This window comes from Misgurnus anguillicaudatus, chromosome 8 (assembly GCF_027580225.2).
Source record: "Misgurnus anguillicaudatus chromosome 8, ASM2758022v2, whole genome shotgun sequence".
NCBI classification, from domain to species: domain Eukaryota; kingdom Metazoa; phylum Chordata; class Actinopteri; order Cypriniformes; family Cobitidae; genus Misgurnus; species Misgurnus anguillicaudatus.
The window spans coordinates 23717272-23743415 of NC_073344.2; the positions used below are offsets into that span (position 1 = coordinate 23717272).

General features: G+C 37.4%; 1 protein-coding gene across 8 annotated transcripts in view; it reads left to right on the plus strand.

The window, feature by feature from the left end:
- Nucleotides 1-26144, plus strand: part of tead3b (TEA domain family member 3 b) — a 44485-nt gene that overhangs the window by 5584 nt on the left and 12757 nt on the right. For 5 of the 8 annotated variants that reach the window (XM_055212564.2, XM_055212566.2, XM_055212569.2 and 2 more), the window contains 3 exons: nt 9804-10055; nt 24413-24477; nt 25853-25915. In XM_055212564.2, the coding sequence (XP_055068539.2) occupies nt 9932-10055; nt 24413-24477; nt 25853-25915 (252 nt within the window). In that variant the 5' untranslated portion in view covers nt 9804-9931. Of the gene's footprint in view, nt 1-9803; nt 10056-24412; nt 24478-25852; nt 25916-26023; nt 26087-26144 lie in introns of all 8 variants that reach the window. The other 3 variants (XM_055212565.2, XM_055212568.2, XM_055212571.2) reach the window with 1 other exon arrangement.

Consider the following 26144-nt stretch of genomic DNA (forward strand, 5'->3'; position numbering starts at 1 on the left):
ACAAATAATTGAATTGCCTTTATTTAAGCATACCTGTGTGTGTGTATCTGAAAATGTATGTGTAATAAATGCGTTGCCAAAAATAACTCAATCTGTCACTTGTCAGAGCAGCTTGAGAGATGGCTTTTAAAATGACTGATGCCGATAATCGGCAAAATGCTTAATATCGACGGCAATAATCGATATGTGACTCTGGACATAAAGGTCAGTTTTTTTAATTGAGATTTATATATAATCTGAAAGTTGAATAAATAAGCTTTCCATTAATGTATGTTTTTTACGAGATACAACAATATAAAAAGGGTGCAAAAAATCATAATATTGAGAAAATCGCCTTTAAATTTGTCCAAATTAAGTTCTTAGCAACACATTACTAATGATAAATAAATTTTTATATATTGACAGAAAGAAATTTACAAATATCTTCATGAAACATAATCTTTACTTAATATCTAGGGATGCACCGATATGGAAATTTTGGCCGATAACCGATAACTCTTTATATTTGGGGGCCAATAACCAATATATATAGGCCGATAAATATTCATATTATTTTCACAATGAAAAACTCCCAGACCGCGGACATCTTGTCTTTGCGCTAGACTAGCTTACTCTACTTGAGCCCGCAACACGTGTCATCTTCGTGCTATGTCACAGAAAGCACCAATCAAAACTCCACATGGCCAGCAATGAGCAAGTGAAGTTGTTCAACAAACCAAAATAATCCATCATTTATCGGCCTAATTTTGTTATCAGACCGATAACCAATAATATTAAACATAAGCAGTTATCGGCCGATAACGATATGCCGGCCGATATTGTGCATCCCTATTAATATCTTAATGATTTTTTTGCATAAAAATCTATAATTTTGACCCATATAAATATATTGCTGGCTATTGCTAGAAATATACCCGTGCAACTAATGATCATATCGGAAAGTAAATGCAGCATATTTGTCAAATTAACATATATTTTTATGTTACTTGAACTTAAAAAAGTAAGTCAAACAATTTCAACTTGATATTATAAGTTATGTCAACTTATCACAAGCCAAAACTTAAAATAGTAGATTGAATTGACTTGCACAACTAAGTTGTTTTAACTTTTTACAGTGTATTTTTGAAGTTTGTTACTTCCACATTATTGCTATAAGGCACATTTAGTGGCTCAACGGCGCTGCACACTTTCATAATTGGCCAAGCGTTTGCATCTGCGTGAAGTATGTTTCTGGTACATTGCTTGTTAGATGATATTTAGTTCCAACAAATTCTATATTTAGCTCATGAGATCATGCAGCCCAGACTCATAGCTGATCTCAGACATCACCATATACTGTAACTAATATACAAAGCTATATTATTGCATAATTATTTTTCCTGCCTTTATGGACGACACAGGGAATATTCACATAGCAGTGACTGGATGTAGCCTGTATTGAGATTGCATTAAATATTTCTCCATTATGGGGATGTAATGCATGTGTTACCAGAACAGTTCGCTGGTCAAAATGGGTCGCAAAGACATGTGTTTGTCTAGCTGGCCACCCATAGGTTTTACAGTGGGCAATTCATAGTGTGTGGTCTTGTGTCTAAAGGATATAAACACTCTTTGGTTTTAAGAGGAAGACCATCAAAGCTAATAAGCTAAAAACACCGGTACGGCAGGTTTTCTACTCTTAAGTGCATGAACATCAGTTCCTTCAAACATGTTCAGACTGCTGCTGCAGTCACATGATCAGACAACTGAAGTGTAAACCACTCAGATATTCTTTTTTTAACCCACCCAGACAGATTTGCATGTAGAAGATCCTTCAATGAACTTTTGACAGCCATTTAACAACCCTGTTTTCATCTACATACATACAGTAGTAATGTTGAAAAGCTTGCTTCTGTTGATATTTCATGTTTTGATAACAAAAGGAAGTTTTAATGAATCATACGGCCATTAGTTTGGGATGGTCTCATTGAATTACCCATTCATGAGCCAGTTTCCTGGGAAGTGGACGCCTTTTTTTGGTGTCCAAGATGTGAAGAGTTTGGAGTAGTTGTGTGAACGATGCGGTTTTGGCCGTAGTTGGAAATCTGTGCCGGACAATAAGACGAGGGGAGAGACTCTAAACGTCTTTATCTGTAATCTGAACCCAGCCAGCAGCTGCTACACTTGTCTAACCCTGTTGTTCTCTGCTGACTGTGTGTATTTGTGTATCTGTGTGTATCTGTGTGTGTGTGTTAGAGAGCGGGTGATCTACACTGATGAGTGCTCGGTGTGTACGCTCTTGCGTGATTTAAGAGCGGGTGTGTTGTGGAAGTTGCCTGGAGGGATCAAATCCCTGGGGCCGGCCTTTGCCAACAAGTGTTCCAGCTGCAACAGTTTGCTTACAAATCTCATATTCTGAACCACGTTTGACAGGAAAAACAGTTGGGGACTTCAGCCCTAGTTTCATTACTAAATAGGAAATTGTGTTTGCGACCCACCATGTTGTGAGTAATTCGCTCTTTGGTTCAGATGAATGTGCGATTGGGTTTACTTCTGTCTAGACTGTGCTGTCACCTTAGCTCAGATCATTGCAAGTACCTTCAGTTCGCCTACATCTCTTGTGCCTTCTGTCTAGGTTTCATGTCCAACTAAAGAGTCCAACAAACAGGAAAACAAAAAGTAGGTTATGGTGGTTTGGCTCACTGCCGAACTACCGTTGCCTCCCTATGTTGCATCAACCTCGTCCCTTCTTTTAGTCAGAAGACCTCCCTACTGGACAGGATCCTCCACTCGCATGTTTCCCGCCAAAAGAATCTGCCTGGGATGACTAACGCACAGATGGACTCCATCGCTTACTCTCAGATGCTTAAATTGTGTTCTTGAACTGGAAAGTCCCTCTGCTCCTTTGACAGTTAGTATAGTCGCTGAAATATAAGACTTATTGTAAGGGGCTAAGAATTTACAAAAAGCAGTACTTGACTGAGAGTTTCTTTACAAAACTTATTTCATCAACGACTACCTTCCTGTGTACACTAATAATGTAGTTATTTCCAATAATCAGAGAGTGTGTTTACATGCACAGTCTTACGTCGATTGTGCTTAATAAACTGATAATGTGTGATGTCATGTAAACGGGTTTTCTTTTAATGGCCCATAAACGGCAAATAAGCAAAAACTGATAGTTCGCTCACTACCCTGATTTTGTGTTGCATGTAAACACCTTAACCAATTTTCTCACGGTTTTGTTCATGTGCGCATATCACACGCAGAAGTAAGCGCAAAGTAATGCATAAACGTCTGCGCTTGACTCAAGAAGTTGGCAGGGAAACTGCGAAAATAAAAGCTTATTACATTTACAGGTTCTGCAGATATGAGAAATATAGCTAAAGACAGATTTCCCATCTGCTTTTTGTACAACTATTATGTACTATAGGTGGTGATGTCACTGCCTGCAAGAAACCTAAAGAATTTGCGAATAAAATAGGTATTCGCCGTGTTTTAGTACCATTGTACGTGCTGCAATTATGACCTTAATCGCATTATTGTGTTCGAAGTACATAAGATGAAGTCTAATCGCAATATTCCCATATCGCACTATAATCGCAATAAGAGGGGGCATGTACATTTGGTGTAACTTTTTAGTTTAGGCAAATCCAATTTTGGATACATCCACTTGATAGATTTATTTATTTATTTATTTTAAATAACCTGAGACTTGTGTTCTTGTTGTGATGTTCTTGTAGTTGTTTTATTTATTAATAGGGATGCACCGATGCAGAATTTCTTTGTTGATACGATATTCGATTATTTGAAATGACATCTGCCGATAGTTTTTTTTTATGTTGTAAATGCAGAGAATACAAAATTGCCAGCATATAATCTGCCCTGATCATCAACTGATTAAAAATAAAATCTGCCAATACCAATTATTGGCCAATACACCGGTGTATTCTTACTTGTGTACCAATAATTTATTGAAAAGGTGACTTTCAGGTCATTGCTAGTGGTCTGGTGGATTATAAAGTTATTGGTTTAAAATGTAAGCCATCTTTGTTGTACCCTTGAGCAAAACTTTGTTTGCGTCTATAAGGTTGTTTGTTTGAAGTGGATTTACACGGACGGCATCCCAAGCAGGTTTTCTGTCTCTTACAGTAGATTTTGTCCATTGCCACAGTGTGTGACCTTAAGTCAAAACAACTTCTTTTAAGAGGAAAATCCAAGGAGTCCACAAAGTAAACCTCAATCATTGCCTCATTCCTGGAACGGTCCTGTGACTAAGCCATTTGGATTCTGGTAAAAACATTTTGCCAACTACTTTTACCCAAACTCCTCCAGATTTATGTCCCCCATCGGTAGGAAATGTCTTGGAGTCCACTAGGAAAAAGTTGGTCACACATCCATGTTTTGTAACTGATAAAAGACTGATCTGAACTAGTATCAGTGTGATCTTGTAATCTCAGAGAAGCAGTGTTGGCTACAGTTCAATACGGCGAGCATTTAAAACAATTCATATCGTGTTGGATGTCTGTGAGATAGTGGGCTGTGTTCATTCAATGGCCGCCTCAATGAATGTGTGAGCTGCATGGCGTTTGCGGCATTATTTACATTCCTAGACCACATGGAAATTCTTCAGCATTATATACTGACTAAGAGCTCTGTTTGGTTTGAGAGAGAGAGGGGAATGTAGCGTTATAAAGCTAATGTGTCAGTGCAAATCTCAGTTCATTCAGTCGTGAGTTGTAAAGCCCGACTGCGTTATAAGAAGATTAGCATTTCGTTTTATAATCGTTGTTGGAAAAAAGCTTAACATTGACTTCATTGCTGGAGGAATATTTGTATCATGGCAGATGTTGTGCAGTTCTATCTCTAAACTTAATAAGTCTTATGTTTACCAAAGTTATTCAAGAGAACAAACTACGAAGTTAGCATTAGCATTGAAGAACTTAGCATTTTTTCTTTTAGGCTACCTTGCAGCTCATTGCAGTATTGTTTGTTTGATTTTTTAATAAAACATTTTATGGAATATAAAAATTGTAATTGTATGGTATAAATGAAAGTACCATCTGATAAACACTATTGCTTTTGTAAGTGTGTCCTGGCAGCTGAAGAGTTAGCCTGCTGTTAGCTAACATTACTCTAGCTCTTGCTTTATCAGGACTTCAGGCGTGCTGATGTTGCGTTTCGTCCAAAACAATCCCACTGTTTTTCAGACTCTGAAGTGGATGTCTAAATTGGTCAGTCCCCCCACCCCAGCTCCCTGGAACTCCAGCACTCCTCCCTCAGCCCCCCTCCCCTCATCCTTTGCTCTCCTCTCCTTATTTGGGCAGAGTGCTTGGGAGCGCAGGGTGGGGAAAAGGATAGGGTGAGAGGGGGCTTGGTTGACATTAGAGAAAGGGAAAGAGAAGGAGAGAGAGTACGCCACACTTCCTTAATAAGGACATGTCTGGAATTTAAGCTCAATTCTCCAATAGAGCAGCTTCTCTTCTGTCCCAGTACACACATCCGTCTCTCCATACCTACAAAATGCTTGATCAGAGCGTACGGCTATGCCCTGTTCCCACTGAGAGCAGATGATCATCATGTAAATCAACAGATCTACAAAGATACAACAAAGCACTTTATTAATCAATGATAGACAGTTGTGGCCGTAAGCGAAGTCTGAAAGGGAAGTTTGCACAGTATTTGCTTTTAATGACCTACAGGTTTGAGTAAAGCATTAAAATATGAAGAGTATGGTACAAAAAGGAGAAAAAAGTCAACCAGATTAAGGTTTTTGTTTTACAAAGTTATCTAAACTGTAGCGTTTGGGATAGGTTTAATTCGGAGGGTAAACCGCTAAATAGCCTAATCTCATGAAATGTTGGGTTTAGGGTTAGGTTTGGGGTAGGATTAGGATGAAAACAGCGGTTCTGGCTAGATAGGATACAGCTATGGCCTAAATCCTATGAAATGTTGGGTTTATGGTTAGGTTTTGGGTAGGATGAAAACAGCGGTTCTGGCTAGATAGGATATAGCTACGGCCTAAATCCCATGAAATGTTGGGTTTATGGTTAGGTTTGGGTGTAGGATTAGGATGAAAACAGCCCTCATTCAGCAAGATTTTATGAGATTTTGGCCACAGCTGTATCCCTTCTAGCCACAACCATTTTATTGTTATGTGGCAAAAAAAGCATAGAAATGCATAAAGCATTCATTGACTGCATTATAATGTTAATATTGTATTGGTCCTGCCTTGTTATTGATAGATATTTTTTCAGGCTTTCTTAAATTCTTCCAATGCAAAGCACATCTACAATCCAAAAAAAATGAATGTCTTACTTGGATATTTTTACTGGAAAACAAGGCAGTAATACTAAGAATTCTTAAATTGAGATACTTGATTTACTTGAGTAGCAAAGTGGTTTACTGAACTAAATTATGAAAATCAAGTAAAAATATTTGCCACTGCGGTAAGAAAAATAATTATTTAATTAAGTTAAAACTGGAATTACGTTTTTTTTTACTGCACTGGTAGATATTTTTACTTGTTTTAAGTAAAAACCTCTTGATTTTCATGATTTATTTCAATAAACAAGACTTAAAGGAATATTCCATTTTCTTAAAAGAAAAATCCAGATAATTTACTCACCACCATGTCATCCAAAATATTGATGTCTTTCTTTGTTCAGTCGACAATAAATTATGTTTTTTGAAGAAAACATTGCAGAATTTTTCTAATTTTAATGGACTTTAATAGAACCCAACATTTAATACTTAATTCAACACTTAACAGTTTTTTTCAACGGAGTTTCAAAGGACTATAAACAATCCCAAACGAGGCATAAGGGTCTTATCTAGCGAAACGATTGTCATTTTTGACAGGAAAAATAGAAAATGTGTACTTTTAAACCACAACTTTTCATCAAGGTCCAGTCCAGCGCGATCTAACGTAAATGCGTAGTGACGTAGGGAGGTCACGTGTTACATATAAAACACACATTTGCGGACCATTTTAAACAATAAACTGCCACAAAGACATTAATTAGTATCAGTTGACATACAACAATGTAGGAACGGTCCTCTTTCTCAACACATGTAAACACTGGGGCGGAGTTTCGCGTTCGTCCTCTGTGACCTCTTGACGTGATGACGTATTGCGGTGACGTAGTGGGGTCAGCTGGCGCATCACGACCGGATCTACACGACGAGAAGTTGTGCTTTAAAAGTGTATGTTTGTTGTTTTTGTTGTCAAAAATGACAATCGTTTCGCTAGATAAGACCCTTATGCCTCGTTTGGGATTGTTTATAGTCATTTGAAACTCCGTTGAAAAAGACTGTTGAGTGTTGAGTTGAGTATTGGATGTTGGGTTCTATTGGAGTCCATTAAAATTAGAAAAATTCTGCAATGTTTTCTTCAAAAAACATAATTTCTTCTCGACTGAACAAAGAAAGACATCAACATTTTGGATGACATGGTGGTGAGTAAATTATCTGGATTTTTCTTTTAAGAAAATGGACTAATCCTTTAATATCTTAAGCCACTTTGCTTACCAAGTTAAAGGATTAGTTTATTTTCTTAAAAAAATCCAGATAATTTACTCACCACCATGTCATCCAAAATGTTGATGTCTTTCTTTGTTCAGTCGAGAAGAAATTATGTTTTTTGAGGAAAACATTGCAGGATTTTTCTCATTTTAATGGACTTTAATGGACCCCAACACGTAACAGTTTTAATTCAGTATAAAATTGCACTTTCAAAGGACTCTAAACCATCCCAAACGAGGCATAAGGGTCTTATCAAGCGAAACGATTGTCATTTTTGACAAGAAAAAAAAATGTGCGGACCATTTAAAACAATAAACTGACACAAAGACATTAATTAGTATCATTCAGCATACAACAACGTCGGAACGGTCCTCTTTCTCCACACTTTGAAACACTGGGGGCGTTTCGCATTCGTCATCCGTGACCTCTTCGTGATAACGAATTGTGTGAGGTCGTGCTGGTGTGTCACAGGACTGGAGATAGATGAGAAGTTGTGGTTTAAAAGTGCATATTTTTTATTTTTCTTGTCAAAAATGACAATCGTTTTGCTAGATTACACCCTAATGCCTCGTTTGGGATCGTCTAGAGTCCTTTGAAACGGCAATTTTAAACTGCATTAAAACTTTTACGTGTTGGGGTCTATTAAAGTCCATTAAAATTAGAAAAATCCGTGAATGTTTTCCTCAAAAAAAAAAATTTCTTCTTGACTGAACAAAGAAAGACATTTACATTTTGGATGACATGGTGGTAAGTAAATTATCTGGATTTTTTTTTAATGGACTAATCCTTTAATTTAAGGATTTGTAGATTATAATGTCAGATTTCCATATAAAAATCGTTAATACATCTTTGATAAAATATTTAAATGAAGATGTCAGTTGTCCTAGGCTGGAAATCACTTTCGAACACTAAATTTAACATATACCATCTACAGAATATACATTGTACAGTATTGCAAAATGTGACCATGTCTGTGAAAACTTTTATGTACGATTTACTGTTTCCTACTAAATTTCCAAACATAGATGAAATGAATTAAAAAAATATATAATTTCTAGACTACTTTATTCTCACCATTAATATAGCCTTAGAAGTTGGCATAATGTTTAAAAGGAAATAAAGAAAGACTGAAATTGAAATCAATGAGTGAAATCAAACTTTGATGCTCTCCATCTCATTATTAAATTTTGAGACTTTAACCTGGATTTCAAAGAGAGAGTCACATATTTTAAATACATTTAAAGCATAGAATTGTGTGATTTTCATATTAAAGCGTATGTAAGGATACGCTATAAGGTTGTTTTCTGTATGCTATGCCCTGTTGTTTGGGTGTCAGTGTATAGGTTGTTCTGAGGTTAAAGATCTATGTCCTGTGACCTTTGTGCCGTAATGGTCAGATGTGTGTGCTTTCTCATCAGAGCCCCTGGACAGGGCAAGCCTTGTCCATTTGAGACAAACCATGTCTAATAGCTCCAAATGTTTCTCTCCCAGATCCAAGGAAACTTTCACCTCTGCTTAACCTTTAGTCTCAACTTTCTGCGGTTCTGTAACACTTACGTGAAACATGCAGCGGCTTCAGCCGTACCGGTTATAGTTTGTCATCTCTCTGCGCTTTGGAAACCTATTGTATGGCTAATGATTCACCATTCAGCATTAGATTGCGGCCTGCAATGTCGAAGTAATTAGACTGTTCACTTATTCCAATGCTCTCCTCCTTATTCTGTGTCTCTGGACTGCCAAGTCGAGCGTATTCTTTCAACGTGTGTGTGTAACCGGAGCGTTTGAATATCCCCAAAGGAAGGTCGCAGTCGGAGCCCGCCGTATTTACCCAAGCTGCGTTTTTGTCAACATCAGCAGAAAGTGAAATAAAAGATTGAAATATGTGGGCACAGCAGCGACTCCCGGGACACGATCCTCACGAACAATACCATGCAAATAAAAGGCAGCCTGAAAAACGCTTAAGATCTTTTAAACGTTTTCAGACATTTCCACTCGCTCGCTCTCGACCACAAGCATTTTTGCTGGCCAGCCCTAATTATCTAATCCTTTTAAATGGGATTTTATATAATGTCAAAAATTCATTTGTCGTTTTCGGACGTTAGAGGGGAGGAAATCATAATAAGAGTCGTGCCAGTTTAGAAGAGAATTAAATGTGAGATTCAAGATTTGCCCGGATTTGTATAACAGCTTGATGACAAGGGAGCGGTTTTGAGTAAAATTATGTTTTTGTTGCTGTACTGGAAATCGCTCTTAAAGAAAGTAACGATAAAAAGTGATTTCTATCTCATCTTTTCTTTCAGTACTTGCATAGCGTGGGGGCTCGTGGCAGGCCCCGGTACGAGCCGGCATCATTGCGTCCAACAAGTGGAGTGCAAACGGCAGCCCGGAGCAGGGGCTGGATGATGGGGGTGATGAACTGGACAAGGCCATGGATGGAGACGCAGAGGGCGTGTGGAGCCCGGACATCGAACAGAGCTTTCAGGAGGCTCTTGCCATCTACCCGCCCTGCGGCAGGCGCAAAATCATCCTCTCGGACGAAGGAAAGATGTATGGTGAGTGCTTGAAAAAGATTGGCTCTTTCCACTCTCTCTGAGAGAAAACGTCTCTCCAAATCACTGACGGCGTGAACTCTCCTTTCGTTTTTGTAGTAACCAGTCGTACAGGATAACCCTGCTCTTGTGCTGTAGCTTTAAGCCAACAAATTGTTGCTGCAAATTTGCTTCAAGGGAAGTAATTATTGGTAGTAAAGTTTCCGCCTTCCAAACGTAATTCTAAAGAAGGTAAAAACTATGAATCACAAATCTTCATTGTGGTCGAAAGAAGCAACAAACGGGTAGATATTGTAAAGGGGCTGTTTTAGTTTCTGGTTGGAAAACAAATGTTTCTAGGTGGATCGTGTGGTGGGAAGGATGGAGACCGAGAGAGAAGTAAGAAGGAGATAATGACAGATAAACAGGGATTGTGATACACTTTTAAGGCACGATTCACCTACAGCTCCACAAAATTAAAATCGGTGCCGTTCACACCGGTAGCTTTGCATTGTTTGCCAATTTATAAACATTCATGATGTGTCTATTATGCATTTTATAATCTTATATTTAGTAATGCTCAAGCCCTGGGTATAGTCTGTTTTTTACGCATCTGCAAGTGTCGAACGCACAGCCTTTGTAAAGCATGGTTCATTTGACTTATATGCATGCGCTGACGTCAAAACATACGCGTTACGGCAAATCGTATGCAATAGCGTTTGTGTAGGGTTGTGCACTTTTTTCTTTTTTTATTAGAATTTTTTTATTAAAACGATTACATAATCAAGGTAAAACAATTATTGTGCAATTAAAATATAAATCGCACAACTGATGTGTAGGGCTGGCCAAAAACCAAACAAAAAATCGATTAATCTGGGTTTTTTTTACGTGGTCGATTCAACATCGATTCTCAAAGGCCACAAATCAATTTTTTCCCTATATTTTTTCGCAAACATTGAACGTAAGATTAACGTTAATGTAATTACTACTCTTCTCTACTAGATGTCACCCTCTTTGTTGCCTTGCGCGATGTTACCGAGGAGCAAAAGGCGAGCCTGTCATTCATTCATTTAGTATATATAATATTATATAGTATTCTAAATAATCTTTATTGATTGAGTTGAATCGAGAATCAAGTATAAAACTGCCCCTCCACCCCCAAAAATCGGAATCGAAAACCGAACCGAGAATCGAAATTGAACCGATTTGATAGCTTTGATTTGATATCTGGCCTATATGCTCCTCTACGCGCACTGTGTATGCATGGTTTAAAAAATCCGTCTCTGCACTAATGACGAACAATGCGTCACGCTCACTGTTTGCGGACACTTGCTTACTCGTAAAAAATGGACTATACTTTGGCCTTAAGGGTCTAACAGCCATCAAATGTCTTAGGCGAAGAGGGGTTTCAGTAAGGAAACATACATTTATGGCTTTTTGTATGTTCACTAGATGGTTGAGGTCAGGCAACGTTACAAAAATCGTTTCACCTCAGAAGACATTTAATCATTTTCAGAGCTTTAAAAATGGGGCATATAAAGGACATTATTTTATATAAATCTGACTGTGAAGAAAGTCACATACACCTAGGATGGAGTCATATACACCTAGGATGGCTTGAGGGCGAGTAAAATAAAATTTTGGCGTGACCTTTTCCTCTAAGAGCACCTGTCAGTGCCTACATATTATGATGTAGGTGTTCAGATTTAATTAAAAGAAACTTAGTGGTTTTTCTGAGGAGAATGCAACTCCTACGCACACAACCACACACACACACACACACACACACACACACACACACACACACACACACGCATGCATGATTTAGCCAGCAGTTGTGTTTTTCTGAGCACAGGATCGGTGTATAAAACAGGCCTGCACTTGTCCTAGAGTAGCAGCGAGGAATACAGGCCAAGCAACAGACAGGTTTCTCAAGAACATATCTGTCTTTCCATCTTGTTTCTCAGTCTCCCGGCTCACTGTTACCCCTATTTTCTGTCTTTTTTAACTCCCCTGCACGCTGTAAGCCCCAAACTGGTTTTATTTATCGCTAGCGACTCATTTCCAGCCTTGCGAAGATTGTCGTTTATTTTTCTTTTCCCTCCCTCTCACCCAGTTAAAAAGTGGCAGAACCAGCTCCGTTTGTCTTGCTCAATCGAGATTTGTCCACAACAAGATCTCGCGCTCAATTCTTCCTCTCTTCTTTTCTTTATCTTTTTCTTTCACTCTCACTGTTTTTCTTCATCTCTCTTCGTTCTACCTCCTCCTTTTATGTCTTGCTTAAATTCAAATGAGCTTTATTGGCACCACTGTTCAGTATTACAATATTGACAAAGGTCAAAGCAATGAGTAATAAACATACAGTGTGAACCTACAATAAAAACAACACAAAAACATGAACAATGAGTTAAGTAAACTAACAGTTTGCAGTTTTCTCTCTCGCACTTTTTATTTCTCTGCCTTTCTCTCTTTATTTTCCTTGTATATCTCTCTTTGTATATATCTTTGTTTCTCTCTCCTCCTTAACTAGGTCTGTCCTGAGGCAGAGCACTTTAATGACTCCAGGTGTGAAGAATTGTCTTAAGTTTTTTTTACTCTCATTATACTGAATAACATCAGGGCAGGAATTTGTTTAAGGCTTAAATATACACAAGCTTCACTTAACATCCTGATGGGTTCAGAAACCTTTCAATGCATTTCATATAGCAGTTGTATCAGTATTCTTTTAGAGTCAACTTGGTTATGTGGTCAGATGCACATTAGTTAAAGTGTTGCATATATTAAAGGGATAGTTCGGCCAAAAATGATATTAAACCCACGATTTGCTCACCCCAAGCTGTCCGAGTTGCATATGTCCATAATTTTTCAGACAAACACATTTTCGGATATTTTAGAAAATGTATTAGATCTTTCAGTTGATTAAATGTAAAGTTACAGGGTCCACGACCTTCAAGTCCAAAAAAAGTGCGTCCATCCTTCACAAAATAAATCCAAATGGCTCCAGGATGATAAACAAAGGTCTTTTGAGGGTAATCCGCGCGGTGTTGTTGTAGAAATATCCACTTTATGAACGAAAAAAACTACCTTCCGTCTTAGACTTTTTTGTATTCAGGAGAGAGTATTAGCGTAGTGTATGCACTTTTCTTAGTGACGTATGACAAATTCGGAGGGCGGGGGCACAGAGCAGCAGCAGAGAAACCGCTGTATGCTGCATAAGCACTCATCCTGAATGCGGACCCGACTAAGATGCCGGAAGGTAATTATTTTAGTTTATTAAGTTTTAAATATGGATTGTTCCACAACAACACCGCGCGGATTACCCTCAGAAGACCTTTGTTTATTATCCTGGAGCCGTTTGGATTTATTTTGTGAAGGATGGATGCATATTTTTGGACTTGAAGGTCATGGACCCCGTAACTGCACATTTAATCAACTGAAAGATCTACAGTAAAACATTTTCTTAAATATCCGAAAATGTGTTTGTCTGAAAAACGATGGACATATGCAACTCGGACAGCTTGGGGGTGAATAAATCATGGGTTTGATATCATTTTTGGCCGAACTATCCCTTTAATACACATTTATCCTGTTTAATGGCACAGACCATCACCAATGGTATTTTTATCACCTCTATAAGCGAGGTTTGTTACCATCATGCGCAGGGCTTTTGCGCATGCATTGGCCAAGCGTTCACATTAAGTGTTAGTGGACTTGCTTAAACAGCGTTTATAGCCTTATACTTCTAAGATTATGAATTCACCCCAGATTAAGGGGTTTATGCTGGTGTATGTTTTCAATTGTTTCCAATGGAAGTGACACGCTTTTCAAAAATGGCAGCATCTACTGAGCATGAAAAAATGCCTATCTTTAAATTTACGTTTGTCACTATGTTTACAGGCATCATGTGCTAATAGTATATTCACATTCATACATACTCTATTAAAGCTGTGACTGTAAGCTATTGTGTGAACAGAACCTGCAGATCCGCTTAATCCCGGCCTCAGGCCATTCAGAAATACCGGTTTGTTGGCAGAATCCATTAATGCTTTTCTCGTCGAGATATCTGGTCAATTAAGCGAAAAAGTTTCCCTGCCAATGACACTTCCCTGACAAGTTTTTACAGTAATCTGTAATTCTGCTATTATTCACTAGGTGGCACTCTTACCCATTTTATAAAAACTGAAGCATCAACTAATTCAACAACATTGTAACTCCGTGTATGTTTTGATAATTGTTCTGTAGGTGATGTTTAATGTTTTGTCATACCTTTTTTGTGTGTCTTTTTATCACCTAGGTAGGTTTTTAAGACGAAAAAAAATTGAGCAAAAAGCTGAGATAATTGGATTTTTGTGAAGGACTTTTGATAGGGATCATATTCAGAGCGATTATCAAAACATACATGGAGTTTAAACTGTTTGGCCTAAGGGAATACTTCTGGGTTTTATAAATTGTTATAAGTTATAAGTTTTAGTAAAATGCAAATATATATACGCTGGTTATTTATTTCTGGGTTTCCCGCAGCACTTTGCAGTTCGGGCGGCCTGTCTAAGCTGGGAAACCTTAACGCCTTAACTAGGTAAAATAATTGCTGCAAAAAAAAAGGACGTCAAGGCCATCTCGGAGAATAGCGCGGACACATTTTCTGTCATAGTTTTTTCAAAATTAAGTTTTATTTGAGTGTTTTAAACAAAAATATTTGAATTTTCATCATGAAGCGAACGCCCAGCCCCGTTTATTGCCACGCCCTTGGCCCGCCCAACCCTATCACCTTAACTAACACATTTTCCGTGGGAAACCCTGTATTTATATATATAAAAAGTTTCGTTGCAAAATGAGATAACTTTTTTAATCTCGTTTTTTTGGTTGTGCATTCCAATGAATATCAATTGAACTGCAGTTGGTTTGTTTTGATTTAAATCTTCATAACTTAAAAAATACAGCTAAGTAGCACCATAAAACAAAATAATAACATGATAACATGATAATAAACATGTTTTGACAAAAATGTTAAAAACTGAGTTATCTCGTTTTGCAACGAAACTCTTCATATCTAACTCGTGCTCGCATCTTTTTCACCCTTGATGAGTTTGCATCCTTGGTAAGAGCAACATGTTTCACGTTCAGATGTGCATCGTATCTGCAGATGGGTGCTTTACTTTGGCTCCAGGTGTTTGGCTTTAGTCCCTCCTCTTCAAACTGACTGCTTTCCTTTTTTCTCTAGAGAAACAGACAAGACAAACCCTAGTGCTGGTTTGAATTAGCCAACCAAGCCTGCAGATGTAAACCAGACTGAGAAAAGTGCAGCTGAACTCAGCCCAGTGCTGGTGAAGAAAGGTTCAGGCTCTTCTTGCTTGCTGTAAACCCTGTCATTTTCCTAAAGACAGCGTCATACATCCGGCTTTATCTTTCGAGTATTATGTTTATTTGTGGCTCATTGGAGTGACACTGTCACGTTTAGACATGTTATAAATCCTAGACGCGTTTTATGGGGGGGGGGGTGTATTGTTTAGCATTTATTTAAAAGACTGCTGACTTGAATGATCCTGACTGACGATTCATTTCCAGGTTTTTTGTTAATGTCTATTAATTCATACTTCCCGTATAGCATTACATTTCACACTGAGACTCATTCACAGAAAACCAACTGTAAATACTGATCTTAGACCAGTATATTTTTGTCTGAGTTTTTGAGTCATTGCATAAGGACTCCAGCAATCTGTACAGGGGCTCTGTTTCATACCTTAGTGTGTGCTGCTTAAGTAGAATACATTTTAAGGCATCATGAGCGATATATCTGACACGAAAGCCTGCTTGAAACCATTGGCTGCAATTGGATTCTTAGGGGTGATTCACATTTCGCATCTTTTGCGCGATGGAAGCGACATGGTGCGCGCACCGCTCGTTTTTTTCCAGGCGCGTCCGTACCACATCAAGTTAAAAACATTTCAACTTTCTAGAATGCCGCAAGCGCACTGCAGGTCTTGTGACAAGAACCAACCGTCTATCGCGTTTTCCGCACAGATTTAGATCCTGGACCATTAGTCGCATGGGTATATTTGTAGCAATAGCCAACAATACATTGTATGGGTCAAAATTATTATTTTTTTTAATGCCAAAATCATTAGGATATTAAGTAAAGTTCATGTTCCAAGATTTTTTTTTAACATTTTTTTACGTAAATATATAAAAATGTATTTATCGTTACTAAAATGTTTCGCTAAGGACTTAATTTGAACAACTTTAAAGGTGATTTTCTTCATATTTAGATTCCAGATTTTCAAATAGTTGTATCTCAGCCATCGTCCTATCATAACAAACCATACATTAATGTAAAGCTTGTTTATTCAATTTCAGCTGATGTATGCGTTTCAATGACAAAAAGCACCCTTATAACTGGTTTTGGGGTCCAGTGTCACTTATAAGATATCTTGTTCTAACCTTTTTTTTTAAGTATTTTAGTAACAACAGTAAAGTGAATCAAGTTTTTCTTTCTATTTTCTGTTTGCGAGGTTCAGTATCGCTTGCTAGATTTTGGAATGTAGTCTGAGCTTAGACAGAGGTTACATCATTCAGGCTTTATCCTCCCCTTGATGTTAAATATAAACATATTTACTGACTCACTTTTCAGTCAGAAGGACACCCCATTGCTATGTGTTACAAGACATTGGGACTCGTCGATAAGAAAATACTAGAAAAATGACATTGTTGATAGGACATTGTTGGCATTTTTGGCAAGTTTAGGCCTGTTGTGTGTGTGTGGTATTAATATCTGCCACATATTGAACTATATATAACCATGGATGGACCACAAAACCAGTCATAAGGGTCGATTCTTTTGAAACTGAGATTTATACATCACCTGAAATTTAACAAATAAGCTTTCCGTTGATGTATGGTTTGTTATTATAGGACAATATTTGGCCGAGATACAATCTGGAATCTGAGGGTGCAAATAAATCCAAATATTGATAAAAACGCCTATAAAGTTGTCCAAATTAAGTTCTTAGCAATACATATTAATAATAATAAATACATTTTTTATATAATTACAGTAGGAAATTACAAAATATCTTCATTGAGCATGATCTTTACTTAATATCCTAATGATTTTTGGCATAAATATAATCAACAATGACCTATACAATGTATTGTTGGCTATTGCTACTGGCAACTTATGACTGGTTTTGTGGTCCACATGTGTGTGTTGAGGGATTCCTTTGACCAAACGATAACTAGTAATCCTTGATTCCTAGTCTTATTTCTACGGTTTATGTCTTGTACAGTGCAGTTTTATCAGTTTGTCAATTAATTTTACATTTAGATAAATTTGCTGCCATGTTTTGCAGTTATTTTTACAATTTAACAGGTATTGTGTAAAAAAGTTCTAATTTTATATTTTAATAAACTGCATTGTAATAGTTTCACAACATATCTGTCCAGTAAGCTGCCTGAAAAGCGTGTGTTGACCTCACTAAGCACCGACTCGTTTCTGTCTATAAACACCTTCTCAGTTTACATGCAGTCATCTGATGGTTCCCGGCCACTAAAGAAGCCCTCTCACGAGGAAAATGACGTCAGTGCTTATAATACACCGCTGACGTGAGGCCTCGAACGCCAACTGCTTCGGCTCTGTTAATATCGCCTGAATCAGGTGTGCAACACAGAGACGTTTATTTTTTTATTCCAGTAATGTTGATAAGTGCAAACAAGAGTCAGACTGCAATGGCTTTATATTTTGATATTTCTATTGAGGTTTGGCTTTGAATATATTTCAATTTTTGCAATTAAAGTATCACTGAAATTCATGAGCTAATATTGACCTCTGATAAACCCGTACGCATCGCCCGAATGTGATGTGTGCCAAATGCCAGGCCAACTTTAATCGGGTACAACGTCTGCATCAAGCCATTGGAGTCAAAAAGACCTTTCCTCATTTAACCCTTGTGATTTACAACGCTCCTGAATGGCAGAAATGCTGTCTGTCTGGTTTCATAGCTGTTACGGTGTCAAAATATTTTCCACCTGCAAATACTTTTCCACCTGTGTTTGAAATGGTAAAGCCTGCAGCAGTGCGCTGCACCCCGAGCACTCTTTGGATTTCTGCAGATTTTAGGTTCTCTCATTGACAAGTATATGGATCGCATGCATGCGCATGTTTGTGAAGAGTAGTAGTCTGTGTTGTTTACTGTGGTGGTTTTCAAAGAGAGAGAGAGCACGAACCATTTGATATTTGAGATGTCTAAAATAAAACTTATCACGAGAGAACTTCACGTCTCTGACGACAGAGCTTGATCATTTTATATCCGTTTACAATGCATTTATTAGGTTTTATTTTCTTGTGTTAAGAATTGTAATTTATAAAAGTTATAAGGTATATTCACATTATTATTTTTTTAATTATGAAATTATCCTAATACATGCCAAATCAATCATGAGAACGTATTAACACAAGCGTTTTTATTTTGCTATTGTATAATGCTATAAACAATAATATATGCAATTTTGCATATAAATGGTTTTAGTATAAATATTATTTATTGGTTTTATTTAATGCACAGTACTAATTGTATTTTTATTGTTAACCTTAAATAAAAATAAATATTTTATATTTATTTTGTAATATTTATAGCTCCCTCACTATTTAAATCCATTCTGTAGATTTTTTTTTTTTATTGTACAATTAGCAAAAAATAAGTCCTGTCTAGCCCGTCCTGTATAGCTCATCTTTCAGACGAGGATTTGTTTGAGGTTGCCGACAAAGCAAAGCTTGGTTGAGTTTTGATGTGTTTGAATAGAGGTTTGTTTATCATCAGGAAAGATGAGGTACTGTCATTATCATTGGTCGGCAGAAGATAAAGCTTAAAGGTGCCAAAGAATGAATTTGAAAAATTTTTAAGTTGTTCTCTGATATCTACATACCGTAGAAGGTATGTGGGCTTTATTAAGTGCAAAAATGATCCAGAGACTGTTTTACATGTCCTTTTACAACCCTAAATTTTCCTCAGAATAAAATGGTCTATTATTACCTTATTTGAAAGAGTCATGAATAACAATGTTGAGCTCTGCTCTGATTCAGTAGCTGTGTGTGTGTGTAAACAGATATCATGTATCAGACAAAGATACAGATTTTGAGGAATAATCCATTTTTTTGGAGATTGTTAAAGGACGTTTGAGTGTTAAGTGTTTTTTTCCCAGTATGGACCTGCAAAGCGTAACTATAATGTCAATAGTAGAACTTCAGGATAAACGTTAGCATATAGCATTAACTAGCATATAGCGCTAACTCAGCAGTCACAACTTTGTTTTTAGCATTGTAACAACATTTTAATTAACTTAGTGTGTAATTTAATCTTGGGGGTGTATATCTCGACTGTAACGTCACAGTTGGTGTTATGTTGAGATTGGTCTGTTTTCCAGCGGTCTTTTGCATTCATAATTTTTACATAAGAAGGAGGAAACAATCGTGTTTAAGACTCACAATATGTCATTACCATGTACACATTACAACTCTTTATTATTCATCTATGCCTAGATAAATACAGTTTTTACATTGTACGGCACCTTTAAATGCCCATTTAGCCACAGATCACAGTTCATGTTAGCATCTTGTAGTCAGGTGCCTTGCTCAGGTGGTGCAGTGCAGTGGTCATGATAGATCAAACTAGTAAACGATAATTAGCCCTTTTAAGACTTAAAGGAATAGTTCAAAATAAAAATTAACTCATATTTTATTCCCACTCAAGGCATCCTAGGTGTATATGACTTTCTTCTTTCAGCTGAAAACAGAGTTATATTAACCTCCAAAGACCTGGATGTCCACATACGTGGACATCACATTGTTTGTTGTTTGCACCATAATACTTTAACATAAATTCTGTGTAACTGGACACAAACATGGACAATTACTCTGCTTCATGTTCAAAGAAAAAAATGTGGTTATTATATTTATTGGTTCTTCCTAACCCTAAAATAGCTGGAAGAAATCTGAAAAAGACAAACCAAAGCTCGGGTCTTAGGGGGTTAAATAACATCCAGGCTTTTTTTCTAGCTGTGCAAAGGCATTGAATAGTGCCCCATTTTCAAATCATCCATCTATGAAAAACGAATCCATATGGTTATTAAATGTCTTTTGAATGTGTTTTTGTAAGATTGGCCCTTCTACCTGTCCTCAAATATCTTAATGAACATGCATTAGTCTGTAGTTTATAAAGTTTTTAATGGATAGATGTGCTTTTCAGAGCTTCAAGAATGGGGCACTATCCAAAAAGAAAGTCATTTAGACCAATGATGGCATGAGGGTGAGCTATCCCTTTAACTTCTTTACCACCCTAAATATCCCGCACCAGAAATCCAAGCATATTATTGCACCTTTAGCACACGTGTCTCCCACTTTAACTTATTTTGCGGACACGGCCTAAGAGCAAAGGTTGAGAAGAAACTTGACGAGGGAATGAGAGCTGGGAAATAGGAATATGGGACACAGTAGGGGCCGTGTTATGGCAGGATTGTCTGTGGCAGGTGTGGGTGTCCGTTGGGGACAGCAGGGTGACATTCAGCTGCCGGTTGTTGCCAGAAACAGCGAGGCCCTTTGTCTGTCTCGCTCTCTCACGCCCACTTTTTGGTCGTTCTCTGCCTCTCTAAACGCAAGCTCCAGGCTGTTACCCTCATCAAATCAAGTTGTGTGGGGCAGATGTCACAGGCGCAGAAGAATGCAAGGAATGCGGAGGCTGAGAGAGAAAGAGAGAGAGAGAGAGAGACAGAGAGAGAGAGAGGGTGTGTCTAGGGAAGGGTGTGCAAGGCTTACTGAAACTCAACCCTAGTGCAGTGGTCTCGCTCAAAACTGAGACACATTTATGGGTGTTGATCATTGGGCTGCAAAAGTCATCCGCTAATTACTTCCTTATAAGACGCGCGGCACAGAAAGCCAAATACAACATTGGCCATCTTTTAGATAAGGGGAATGTCATAGAAACCTCATGGTGGTGTCACATCTTTATGACCAAACTTTAAAAATCCTTATTCAGTAATCACCAATTTTTGGCTTTTGTTGGTCCATCCTGGCCAGTGTTGAGTAAAGTAACATCTACCACATGATAAAACCATTTATGTTAAACAGGGCAAATTTAAAGGAATAGTTCACACCAAAATGATAATTAACCCATATGTTATTCACCCTCAAGCCATCTTAGGTGTATATTAGGGGTGGGCGATATGACCAAATCTTATCACAATATAATTCATTTTATATCAAATGTAAATATAGATCATTTTATAATAAATAATAATGTGTATTTATTTATTTATATTTGATTAACATCAGTGACAGACATTAGCAAAATTGGGTAACTTCCCCTTTAAGACCAAAATCTGTATGCTTTTTTTTACAGCTGTATACTTTCGCTTAAGACCTAAATGGTCGTGTTTATGAGGATACTTGCAAAGACGAGAATTTTGATGAATATGTGTATTTACGCCAGCGTTTTTCATGATTTTCACAAAAGTTTAATGCCTTCCAGAAAATGTTCTTCTTCAAATATATAAACATACAATATACCAACAGACCCTCTGCTTTCAAACAAAAAAAAAAACGTTTCATCCTACCTTCAGGAGTTCTTTTGTAATCAGCTCTTGAATATGGGTAGGTTTCTGCAAAAACACATTTTGAGCAAAAAGCAGAGATAATTCCATTTTTATGACGGACTTTTCATAGAGATCCCATTCAAAGCGATCTTTTAAACAGGCACGGACATACAGCCGCTTGCCATAGGGCAGTACTTCCGGGTTTAAAAAGTTGCGGAAGGGTGCCACCTAGTGGATAATAGCGATATCGCGTTTTCTCTTGATTGACGAGATATCTCATCAATGGCGGGGAAAGAGTTAAATCCAAGAAAGCGTCAAAAATGCTCACGAGCTCAATGAGCAGCGAATGCACCGCTTGCGCGCTCCTCTCACACAAAAACAGCGCGCGCATTTAGCACTGTTGTTTGTGTTTTAATGGCTTAAAATCACTTGATTTAAAACTGCGGTGCCTAAATATGTGTACAAATGTTAAGTTTTCGTGACCACGTGCACAGCAACATGACGTCGGCGCGTAACCTCTATAGAGACGATAGTCCAAAATCTCTACCGGTTGACTATCGCCCACCTCTAGTGTATATAACTTTCTTCTTTCAATCAAACACAGTCAGATTTATATTAAATAATATCCTGGCCCTCTTCAGCTTTATAATGGCATTGGATAGTGCCCAATTTTTAAAGCTCCTAAAAGCACATCCATCCATCAAAAACTAAACCAAACAGATGTTTTTTTTGGAAAGGAAACATTTATATTTTAAACTTTATAAACTAAAGTGTATGCATGTTCATGAGACAATGTTCATGTTAGTCTTTAAAAATTGGGCACTATCCAATGCCATTATGAAGCTGAAAAGAGCCAAGATATAATTTTATATAACTCTGACTGTGTTTGGATGGCTTCAGGGTAATTTTTATTTTTTGCTATTCCTTGAATAAATGTACACAGTGAAGATAAAACAGCAGACTTATTTTTCAGACTCACCATGTCTGACAAATTAGAGACAAGTTCCAGAATGCTAAACCATATTAGCTGCTTGTTAGATGCTGGTTCAGTACGCCGACTACTTTTGGATTGAATCTCAAGCGTGTTTCGTTTACCATTCGAGTATGATCTTCCTCCAGGGCCTTATGTTTGAAAGTGCTGTTTGAAGTCTTTGAGGTATTGTGAAAATGAATTAACCCTTACAGACTTACAGGGCAACTTTAAGAAGAGAGCAAGAAAAGTTTTGCTCATGTAATGTTTTCTAACTGCTGCCACCTGATGGTGGGTGATGATGTTTTCAGTTCAGAGCGTTTCAGATTCTGCAGAATAGTTTAAATACCATACAGTGTGTTTAACAGAGCCATGGGTATCTTAAAAATATATAATTTACAGGGGATATGTGGAACTTAATTTCGTTTTTTTAGATGTGGCAAACACTTTTTTATGACCGGAAACGCAGCCAATTCTCAAAAAGTAGTGTTTGGAGCATTGCATTAGCAGCAAAAAAAGGTCATGGGTTCAATTCCAGAACACGTGTACTGATTTAAATGTATAGCTTGAATTAGTGTTGTCACGATACCAAAATTATTGGTTCGATACCGATACTATGTCAATGGTTTCGATTCCGATACTTTTTCGATACTTTTTCTGGAAAGGGAGAAACACTCTCAAATCTCATTGCTGTGCTTTATATTAAAAACGGGACAACATTCTAATCATATAACACACTAATAAATGAACATATGAACAGCAGATATATTAAACATTTAAGCAAAATATAAAATATATCAAAATATAAAAAATAAATTAGAGCAATGGCATTCAAGGTAAAAAAAGAATAATTTTAGCAGCATTATCTCAGTTTTTCTCTAGTGAGCATTAGCATAGTAAAAAAAAGATAAACAAGTACTTAAACAAATGCATTGCTTTTTGTTTGTTAATATTAATACATTAACATTTATATGATAAACAGATTATAAAGTAAATGTGAAAATATACCTCACTGAACGACATGAGGTTAATAAATGACGTGTTTTTGTGAACTTAAAGCACAACAGTATCTTGGTTCATTTACTTTTTACCTCAGTAATAGTATTTTCTTGTCAGCTAAAATGCTGTCTAATTTCCTAAGTCTGATAACTGTGAGGCGATTGTATTAACTTGGGTCATTACAGGCAAAACGTGACAACACGCATCAAGAACAATTTGGTAATAAGTCTAGAATTAATACTTTGGGATGATTATCAATCCCTCGTCGGCGTGTCGGTCCTTCAGTGCTTTGCTAGCGCCGTTAGCAAGCGGCTCTGTAGCAACGCATATTTGGCTTACTTCACTTGTGTCTTCGGGTTCGCATGTTTATTGGACTCACATCCGAAAAAAAACCTCCACACAGCAATACTGCTTGGCTTTCTTGTACTGTTAAACCAGAGCGGACGAGACGAGGAGAGGAGGCGGAGTACTGCATTCACATGCAGTGTGTGTGCGGCGCCGTTTAAAAGCAAAAGAGAGAGAGAGCGAGAGCGCGCAGCTGGTGTTTGCAGAGTTACATAAAAAACAACTCGCAGCTCGTCTCGGAGTATCGATTCCGCGGGACACGAGTATTGGAATCGTTTTAAAATGTCAGTATCGATATCTATCGAAATATCGATAATTTTGACAACACTAGCTTGAATGCAATTATAGTCGCTTTGGATAAAAGCATCTGCAAATTTCATAAATGTAAATGTGTGTTTCTTCCTTTCTTTGTTCTCCTTTGTCGCCACCTTTTGGTCACTGTAGTTATTGAACATTTTCTCAACATCTTTTTTTATTTACCCTTCAGGTCGCAATGAGCTTATCGCCAGATATATCAAGCTGAGGACGGGCAAAACCCGCACAAGAAAACAGGTATTTCACCCGACATTTTTGTAACATACACTTTTGTGATACAAATGACATCATATCATTTTTACTGAAAGGTTTTTTGCATTGTGTATATTACGTATTAGAGTTGTTCACTCATTTTCATATGTAAATATACACAAGAACAAATCAGATTTCAAATAGAGTTTATTCAAGATAGGATTTTCATAAAATAATGTAGGGCTGCAACAACTAATCAATAAAACATTAATAATCGATTGTGAAATTCGTCAATGAAAACTGTTTTAGCAGGCTAATGTTTTTTCTGCGGGTTAGAGATGAAAGGATTTGGTTAATTAGTTGTTGCTATTTGGGATGTGAATAATCATTATGATTGGGGCTGCACGATAAATCGCATGTGTTTGTCAGGCGCATCTCCTCAGTAGTGCCGGTTCCTTGATTGGTATTGGATCGCCGTCGGCTGTTTTCGGATGTAGCAGCTTTAACTACGCAGAGCCGTAGTTCACTGACAATCGGGGCAATTTCGCATTAATTATCGCGGACGTATCGCCTGCGATATGTATGCGATATGGCCCAGCTTGACGTGATGCGCGTGGTATCGCATGCGATTTATCGTGCAGCCCTAATTATGGTGCTCTTAATTTTAAATGGCCATTGGGCTGGTTTTCTTACGGGGATCTGGCAACCCTGCAGGACAATAATGCAAAAAGCGCAAAAGAATGGTGGTTAATAAAGGTTTAATTTCGTCATTTAATATAAGTGAGTTTGTATTTGTTTAATTGTTGTTGGGTTTTCATAACAAAATATTTTTTTAAGGTTTTTATTACTGTAACAATGTAGGCTATTTTATTTTTCAAGATAAAAATGAGTTTATTTATTTGTGGCTACATTTATTCACCAGCACATCCCTGAAGACTCAATACGTTTTGTTTATTATTATTTTGACATTTAAAGATGTTTTACTATTTAAAAGCTGCACAAACTTTTTTATTTAAAGCTTAAAATATCAAAATCAAAAAGATTATATTACTAAAACTCTGTGGTACACTTTTACACGTGAATACCCAAATTTAGTGCCTTTATTTATCTATAATACGTGAAAAATTGAATGAGCAAATATTTATGTTTTTATCCGATTAGTCGATTAATCGACAAAATAATCGCCCGATTAATCGGTTATGAAATAATTGTTCATTGCAGCCCAAAAAAGAATGACTTATAGTTTGTCCTCTCCTGTCTATTTAGTCAGAATTTGAATTTTTGGGGTTAATGGGTACAAGAAGCACTTTATTTGAATTCACAACCTGGGCTTGAATAACATCATATGGCAAATAGCAGTCATGTGTTGTCATGTGACCGTGGATGTGTGTTTTTGTTAAACTGTCTTGAAATTCTTCAGGTATCTAGTCACATACAGGTGTTAGCGCGGAAGAAAGTCCGAGAGTATCAAGCCGGTATAAAGGTAGGTCTGAAGCACGACAGCTCAACTCTTCCTCTTTGGTTACGGCTTCTCTCTCTTTCTCCTCTTCCTCTTTTTCTTTTCCTCCTCTTCTGCTTTACTGTTCTGCAGGTTTCTAGCCACTTGCAGGTTCTTGCCAGGAGAAAATCTCGCGACATACAGTCAAAACTAAAGGTATGCGCTTTCCTGAGGGTGGGGCGGGGCTTATTGCTTTTGCACGAACCAATGAGAG